Source organism: Theobroma cacao, chromosome 5 (genome assembly GCF_053813885.1).
Source record: "Theobroma cacao isolate CCN51 chromosome 5, ASM5381388v1, whole genome shotgun sequence".
NCBI classification, from domain to species: domain Eukaryota; kingdom Viridiplantae; phylum Streptophyta; class Magnoliopsida; order Malvales; family Malvaceae; genus Theobroma; species Theobroma cacao.
In genome coordinates, this window is record NC_142643.1 from 5,047,291 (window position 1) to 5,056,737 (window position 9,447).

The following is a 9,447-nucleotide window of genomic DNA, read 5'->3' on the forward strand; positions in this document are numbered from 1 at the left end:
ATTTTAGCCACCATGCGGTTCGGTCAGTTAGAATGCCTTAATTTTTTGATCAGTTTTAGGAAAAATCGAACCGAAAATCAATCGAACCGATATTTGCACACTCCTACTCCCTTTTGTGTTCTACCATCTTTACCTTTAAACTTTGTCCATCTAGACTAATGCCTTAAGAAAAATGGATTGCTTTCTTCATCTCCGATTCATGGTGAAAACGCACCAAAGCACACCCCGATTGGTCTACTCCACTTATATTTTGGGATGTAAATGTCAATAACAATCCTAAACTCATAAAAGCAACATTTGATAGCTTTTCAAGATACCAGTTTCCTCACATTACCAACAAATATGGTGAATAAATTTCTTCTCCATCGTACAATGTCGTCAAGATATGTAGCTTTTTTCAAGATGCCTAGTTTCTTACATTGCTACTTTTTAAAAAAAAAAATATTTCAAGATATGTAGCTTAAGTTAGAGTTAAAGAGATAAACCTAAATCGTTTAGGGGTTGAAACAACTTATCTGGCTTCGGATTTATAATCTAAAATGTATACATCATATATATCTTTGATTAAAATCGATTATAGAAAAATTATCTAATGTTAAAAAAGGTAATTGGTATATGATATGTTCATTAAATATATATATATATATATATATATGTATATGTATATTGGTCTTGAAAACATAGCAGCAAATAAGATAATTCTACCGTAATTAATAATATCATAAAGAAATAAATACACCAGAACCATGATATTGGAAACTGAAATTTTTTCAGTTCCACTATCTAATAAATAAATAAATTAATTAAAAGAATATATAAATAAAATTTTATATGGTTTAATGCGGCGATTCAAACTTTGATAATCACCGCTTAACTTCCTCCTCCTGGGTGACTTCTCCAATCTGCACTGTCCGTATTTTGAAGCGATCAAGCTTTTGGCGTATCTCTTCACCCGGTCCATTAACCCCACGCGAGGTATTTATATCTACACTCATAATTTTGAAGCGCGCAAGCTTATGCTTAAACTCCTCCAGCTGTTCATTACGGTCATGTATTGTTGTAGACTCAACCTTAAAACCTTGCTGTGTCCTGTTATTGCTTGAGACATTGAATTTATCCAAGTTTATTTGGCTTCTAATTCTCTCGGGAAGTTTTTCGTACCACTCGGAGATGACCCTAATCAGTTCGTCAATTGCTTGTTTCTCTTCTTCTTCTGTTGCTGCTGTCGGTTGTGGCATTAAGTTATCGGGAAAATAGAACTGAAATCCCTCTTCAGGAAACGAAGACTCCGGATAAAACTCGTCCATGTTAACATTTTGAGAGGCTTGAGGGATTTGTACTGGTGACAAGTCAGAGCTATGAACAGGTCTGGTGGGTTGAGGAAATTGGCTCATGTTGTTATAATAGCACTGATTGTTTTTGATTATTGACAACAATGCTAGTACAAGATATTGAATGTAAATGAAGTTTGATCAAGAGAGTCACAATGAGAGCACTTTTTTGGTTGCTTTGGAGGGAAATGATTATCGGATTTGAGGCCTTCAAGAAGTTGGCATTCGTGTTTATGTAGAGGCCAAAGGCCAGGGAGGGGCGCAGAAATGGTATTTGACATTTCAAAATTCTAAACATTGAAACTTTCAAAGCGAGGTCAATTTTCAACCGAAGACCAAATCCAAAGTATTTGTAGTGAATATTGGCGGAAGAAGCTTTCCCTGGTATTCACGCAAGCAAGCAAGCAGGCGGCAGTTGCAATGAACGCGCGGGGATAGTTATTTCCATGTATTTAGTCCAAAATACTAAGAATTTCGGAGTGATAATGGTTAAGGTAATATTTAAGAAAAAAATTTATAGTTGTTGTATCATCTTGTTTTGAATTTGATGAAAATACTATATTAAATGCAAATTTTAAAAAATAAATTTTAACTATTCTTTTATCAGTACCTTTAAATACCTATTAACTAGACCCTGTTTAGACATACAAGCAAGAAGGTGATCAGTAATGAAGAACAACAGTTGCTCTTCCTTTACAATCCAAAGAATGAATTACAGCAATTTGAACCTTAATCTAAATCTTTTTTGATTTGAAGAAAGAGAGAATTTGTTATTTGAACAGAGATTATATACTAATTATTGAGTCAAATATTTAAATGTAAATTTAATCTAAATCTTAAAAATAAACTATAATAACAAATTTAATATTAAGACTAAAAACCATATTGAGATTCAAACATGGTTGTGATTATTTTTCATGCATTACGGTGAAATTAATATTTAGAGATGGGAGATCTAACTTCCCATCAATTCAAAAATTTGTGGGTTCAAGAAATATTCTGTATGGTACATATATGCACAAATCCTTTTTGTTGTGCTCTTTGTAAGTCCATTTTTCTATGTAGTTTCTACCAATTGGCAACATCATTATTGGAAGTTTAAATTAAGTGCAGCGGGTCTGATCCAATTGTATCTCGGTGAATTGATTGTGGATGGCACTAGGTGAATGCTTGTTAGTTTAAGATTGCTGCTTTGGTCAATGGCCTAGCCGTATGGTGGCTTGCGACTGGTTGGTAAATGCTTTTCGGATTGGGACTGCTTGATGAAAGGCTTTAAAAAATCACTAAAACGTAAAGAATTGTATGGTACTTTTATCGTTGGTCACAAAGATGAGTTTTGATAAGTAAAAAACAATCATCAAATATTGTTAGCTGACACTAATAATATATAGAAGGTTTAGATTTTTCTTAAGATATAAGGGTTCACGTCTTAAGACTTGGGTTTCCCTTACACCTGAAAATATGAGAAAATTAGTTGGCATGACAGTGACCAGATAATGGCATAAACTATACAAAGAAGCATGAAAACTTTATTTGGTAAATTTTACATCAATTGCAAAATCATCATAAGGTGTAACAACGCCAAAGCCGTGACAATGTAATTCAGACGTCCGTTTGCCAAGGAAGTATTTAATGTTTCTGCGCATTTCTGATCTGCCTAGTTCTTTTATGATTAGGTTGCTCTGTTTCGTACTATGTATCTTTTCCTTTCTTAATAAAATCAAACCTTTTTGGCCGCAATATAAACATAGGAGGTTGTTTGGCTTGTTTTGCATGAAAAATTTGTACTCCTTTTGACCTATAAGCAAATCCTGGTTCTAGAGTAGATGACAAATAATTTAGCAAATTTATACTCCAAGTCTTCGAGGTAATTTTCAAACAGTTACAGCTTACAGGAAAAGTTTTCGAACTGTCCTATCACAGTTTCAACAATATTAAGTATTTCCACGGATTTTGCTTCAAGTCTCTGTCATCAGTTTAATGAGAATTTGACCTTCTCTGCCCCTCTGTATTGGCAGGGACGAGTCGGGGGTGCAATTAAAACCTTGAAGCTCTGTTAACTAAAGTTCATAAAGTTGTAGTTGAAATTGACCTCTGCCTCTCTGTACTGGATGGGAGGGGTGTAATAGAAACCTTTAAGCTCTGGTAACTAAAGTTCACAACGTTGCAGTTAAAAGGAACTATTAAGGGCTGTTAGTGTTTTTTTTTTAATTGGGGAGGAGAGATTCGAACTCTAATATCTAAATAAGAAAATCATACACTAATTAATGAATTAAATACAATCCCTATAAATGAATCTACTGAAAAACTAAAATTTTTGAAAACTGACTAAATACAAATTTTCAGAACATTAGCCCTTGTTTCTTGCCTGTCAAATTTCTTGTAAAGATTCAGGCCAAAAAAAAAAAAATCCCTAAAGAGGTTTGGAGCAACAGTCTATGAATGATAGACCTTTGAGTCCCATGATTATTAAGTCCAAACTTATATATAAATTCCAATAAATTTTGGTGCTATCAACCGTTTGGATTACATTGTAAGATATAACTCGTTCTTTTGTCAACTTAACCATGGACATCTGATATTCCAAACTCAAATAAATCTTCGATTAACCATTTGGATTTAAGTCAAATGGTAAGGGTGAGATAAAATATGGGAGAGATCTTAGCTTAATTTGAGTCATAGTGCTGAGCAAAAAAAAAAAAAAAAAATGAATCATAGTGCTTCCTCATGTATCAAATAAATTTTGGATTTATAACTTCATTTTTTTTCTAATTAATTACTACATCAACTAATTTTACAATATATTAATATGTTACTTTGATTATGGTCAAGATGCAATAATTAATCAAAACCTAACACCAAAGTTTCCTGTTCCATTATATTTCTTTCACGAGTGCAATTTGCGTTGGTTTTAGATAAAATCTGGATGTATCTTCAATTTTTCCCTCTTCCACATTCACAAGTTATCTGTTAGGGTGCTCAGAAACTAAAATTATTGTTGAATATTAGTTAAACATTTCCAACAAGTCCTACAACGAACATAAAAGTTCTTCTAGATTGCCAAGTGCGCTAAATATTTAGTTAGGAATTATTTTCCTATTGAATGTTTGGTTTTGAACATCTGAGCCATGCGCATCTTTTGAACGTTTGGTGGTGCGCACCTCAAGTCGTTTGGACGTAGCTGCCGACCGCAATTGAACGATCTGAAATCTCTTGAAAAATCGGCATCCGTAATATGCGACATTCAGTTCCAATTTCCAACCCCATGGAACAGTGTTGTTTCACGGAACATCTAGCCTTTGTAACCCGCTTCTACAATTTCTCCGAGTTGATTTCCCTCTCCTGCATTTTACAACGAGTTTCTCCACAAGTACTGGAAACGAGCAAATTTTTGGGCATTTTGGAATGAAGAGGAACTCCCACTTACACAAACGATAACCGAGGTGAAAGTCAACTACCAAAAGCCTAAGCGACTTTTGGGATATTGCTAGAATGCTGCTCCTGGGTAACCAATTCAAGCGGAAAAATGTGACTCCTAAGGCCTTGCAAGCTCATATTCATTGCTAAAATTCAGAATTGATGCTTTTTTTTTTTTTGAAGGGCAAAGTATATGGTTTCATTTGATGAATCTCATTTACATAGATAACTCAAAATTGATGCTACAAGCTAGATAACTACAAATATATACAATCTTATTTTCCTGTAAAAAGCTACAAATATAGATTTAGGATTTATCAGGTTTATAAACAGAATAAATTGTGAAGAAGGTCTGCGCAATGGTAAGTAGTAGGAGAATCAAGGCAGCCAATGCCGATATAAACGACCATGGAGTTTGAAAGTAAGTATGCTTGAAGCTTGCCCATTGAACATGCCAACTATTCCGGTAATACTGGTGAACATCGCTAAACAGCTTAGATAAATAGCAGTTGTTGATATCAAATGCTGTCTCCTTACCCATATCATTGATGAATCGTGCGACTTCTCCTTCAGTTCCAAAATAATTTTCGAAGACGTTGCTTTGACATAGATATTCGACATCCTTGTAGGTGTTCACTAGGCAGTCCAGGAGAGTAGCATAATCTGTGAAGTGCTTGATGCGGCTCCGGTGGCATTGCTCGAATGCCACGCAATTGAGCAATAAGGAGCTCATAAAATCATCTATGGTTATAGGAGGCATTTCTATCACGCCACGCCTGAACTTTATGACCAAGAAGCTGTCTGCTTTTCTTGGATTGAGCTTGATTCCTGCACGGCGAAGCTTGGAAACAGAATGAATCATCAGAGTTGGTGCACTAACCTCCCTTTGTTCGTGATCCTCATCAGATGGAATGAAGCTCGCACGGACCAAATCAAGTAAATGATGGCATTTTAGATCATGGTACTTAGCAATAACTTCATCAGGCCTTTGTACAGCATTGTTAAAGAATTCCAAAGCGAGCTTAGATAAGGACCGGCCAGATTTCTCTCCAGGCATCTTTGTTAAATCAAACAGACATTGAAGAAGAAAGAAGGGGATTTGATTTTCCACTCGAAGAAAATCCCTGTAAAAAAATGGTAATATCCATAACATAGAGACTATAGGATCATCAGGTTCGAATGGCACTAAATTTCCAACTTTTCGAAACAATTCAATAATGAAGCAACCATCAAGAACTATCATCTCGAGAAATTCATCACTGCTAAGCTGGATGGTTTCTGAATAACATTCTCTTGCTTTCATTTCCAGGGGCTGTATGGCCTTGAAAAAGTCTTCTAATCCTAAGCCTTTTTCCTTCATCCTTCGAAGTAAAAAGCCTAAATATCGCCATTTATGCTCCTCAATCATCCTAAGCTGAGGTTTGCCTCGGTGATATGGCCCTATTGAGACAATACGAGGTTGGTAGGCCTTACCGTTGACATCAATCAGACTCTCTGGAACTCTGAAGATGCAGCAGGAGCTCCTACCAGCGGCCATGGTCAGCAAACGCGGTGGCTCGGAGATTTTCTGGTGCATGGAAGCCAAGCGATCCTCGTTTACTTCCATAATGTTTATGACATAATTGGTTTCTCCATCTGCTGCTGAACTTCTCATCCTTGTTATTATCGATTTGAAGCTGTTTCCAATTTCTCTAGAATTCTGATAAGAATCTGGTGAGTCCATTCGGAAATTGAGGCTAGGGGGGAGGGATCAAGGGAAGAAGAAAAGAGAGGTGTGCTTGGCTAGGCTTTTGTGAATATATATTGAATGAATTGTATAGGTAATATTCAATTTATATAGAAATAGAACGCTATAAGACACAACAAATATTAGGGATGTCAACCGATACCTTATTATAGGGTACTTGCAGATACCTTACCCGGTTACATCGAGTTAGGGTACTCCATAAAAAGGTTCAGGTAGGATTCAGGTAGTGATTTCACCATTCGAATCGGGTTCGGGTACCACCCCTTGGGTATCCGCTACCCGAACCCGATTATTGTTTATAAATATTTAATTATTATTTTAATAATTAAATTAAAAATTTACAATTTTTATCAACTTTACAAGTAATTTTTTTTGTTAAAAACTAACAAATATATGAAAAGTATCGTTACTCTAATTATTAATATGATGACATTAATATATTTAAATTAAAAAATTATTAGATTGTTAATTATGTTTAAATAATTTGAATATTATATCATATTATAAAGGAACATAATTACTATTATATATATATATATATATACTTTTAATATAAATATATTTACTTTCTATTTTGTGTTAACATTACAAAAATTATGACTTCTAAAATTATTAATTATAATATATATACCATTATATATATAATCTTATAATATATATACTCAAAGAAAGCTTTTGATATTAGAATAGTTTTAGAACTTAAATGGTTTTTTTAATTTCATGAAATTAAGAACAAATCCTTATAATTAATTAAATTAATTCATAAAACTATTATTATTAATTAACTTGTAATGTCTTTTAATATATATAGTTTATATATTGTGTTAATTTATAAGAAATATAATTACTATTTTATTTATTAAAACAGTTTTTATGTATGCGTTTGTGTATATATATATATATATACTTTAAATATAAATATATTTACTTTTTATTTTGTATTAACATTGTAAAAATTATAACTCATAAAATTATTAATTACAGTATATAAACCTTTGTTTATATAAACTTAGAATATATAAATCTAAAAAGAAGTTATGAGATTAGAAAAGTTAATTGGGTAATTGGGTACCTATGAAGAAGATTTTAATATTTTTTTAATCGGGTACTTAAACGGCTTAGGTAATTATAGGGTAGTGAGAATATTTTACGGTTAGGGTTAGGGTAGTAATTTTTAAAATATTCGGGTAGCTAATTGGGTTAGAGTATTTAATTTTTAATAGGATTAGGATTCGGGTATCTAAAAATTAACGGGTAGCCTACCTGTTGACATTCCTAACAAATACCCAACCAGTTTCCTGTCTTTGTTTCTTTCTCCTTTTTCCCCATTCAATCACATTCTACCTATATATTCCATTATAGGGTGTAGACTTAATATGTTAACATACCCTTTAAGTCCATTGTTATTCTGGCGGGGCTGAAACTTTAGGAAACGGACAATAAATCCCAATCATGATTAGTCTGTTCTTTTTTTGGATAAATTAAATTTATTATATTAACAAATTCCCAGATAATTCTAAATGTATTAGATAAAGACATCAGATATACTATAATCAAAAAATTTTGGGATTTCAAAATTAAGTGTTACGGTATTTCAAACATTTTTAACAGAGAAATACTATAGATTTCAAAAAGAAATATAAATCAAATTATAATCCGGATGTGAGATTTTTCTTTATATATAATTGAAGTTGTATTCATTCATCCAAAGAAGTAGGGAAATCACCAGCTAGAAGAGATATTAAATTTTGACTTTGCATTAGTTTACATAATGACACTATTCCTATGTTTTCACTTTGCGATTAAGACCATTTTTAGCACATCTTTTTTAATGGCCTCTGACTTCTTCTTCTTTCTTTTTCTGATTTATTTTGACAAATTCAAAATACAGGAGTTTAAGTGAACTTTATGAGGACAAAATCGTCAAACAAAAAGGAGCATGTTAAAAATCTTAATAGACCAAAAACTCCCTTATTGCTTCGGTCGTTCTCAAACGCAACAAATGTATAAACAAAACAAGCAGCTGCTAGGAATCCACCAGATTTTGGGCAATTAAGTTAATATTCGGAACCTGAATATCAAGGAAAACACAAATAGCATGGCGCCCACTTCCAGCTCTGAAAGCAAACGGTGTCGTGGCAAGAGGTCTAGAGAAGTCGACAGATTCAGCAATCTTCCACACAATGTTTATGATCTCACCTTTTCCTTCCTTGGAGTCTCAGACCTTGCGAATCTATCCATCTGCGCAAAAAGAGTGCGAGATTTATATTATTCAGTATTTTGATGATTTAATTATACATGTGCTGTTAACTTAAATGTGTTTTTGTAAATAGCTTATTAGATCTTAGAGTAGTTTTGTATTTAGTCATTAATAGAAATCAAGTTAGTTAGAATTGTAGTGTTTCCCATGATTCGGGTAGGTGAGTCCTTGGTTTGATTTATGGCTCCCTCGGGTATGGTTCTTTTTCTTATGACGTTGATGTTCGGTTAAGTCAATGCTAGATCCATTTGTAAAGTGCTTTAGCGCTTATTTAATTGTATAGGCCTTTAAAGCCTTCAGGTGGTTGCTGTTTACTTTATTTAATCTGATGTAAAGCTTGCTCTGGAACGCATGAATCTCCCTTCACGGTTTGATCCTTTCACTGATGTACCGTTAGTGTTCATTCAATGAATCTACATGGATCTCAATGAATACATGAAAAAGTCTCTACAGTCCTCTTGACCTTCGGTCCCCGCCTTCTGGGACCTTTCTCGGCCCACTCGATTATCCACGTTGTTCATCTCGAGCATTTGAGTTGAGCACAATTCACTGTTGACAAAGATGAGTCATAGCTCTACAGCGCTACTGCTCTGAATAGTGGCCTACAATCCATTAACAAACCTTTTAACCTTCATCTCTTCGGCGGCACCAAGTACACTACACACCAAGATAGCTTAATAAATCGGATATCG

The 9,447-nt window shown here is 33.7% G+C and overlaps 2 protein-coding genes across 2 annotated transcripts; both read right to left on the reverse strand.

The window, feature by feature from the left end:
* Positions 1-691: 691 nt before the first annotated feature.
* LOC148762375 (uncharacterized) lies at positions 692-1,546 on the reverse strand. The gene has a single exon (XM_088806740.1). The coding sequence runs from the start codon at positions 1,392-1,394 to the stop codon at positions 864-866; it is 531 nt and encodes a 176-aa protein (XP_088662866.1). The 5' UTR covers positions 1,395-1,546; the 3' UTR covers positions 692-863.
* A 3,456-nt stretch (positions 1,547-5,002) lies between these two features.
* LOC18598168 (UPF0481 protein At3g47200-like) lies at positions 5,003-6,607 on the reverse strand. The gene has a single exon (XM_018120783.2). It carries the CDS (start codon positions 6,469-6,471, stop codon positions 5,056-5,058), a length of 1,416 nt encoding a protein of 471 aa, XP_017976272.1. The 5' UTR covers positions 6,472-6,607; the 3' UTR covers positions 5,003-5,055.
* Positions 6,608-9,447: the final 2,840 nt, after the last annotated feature.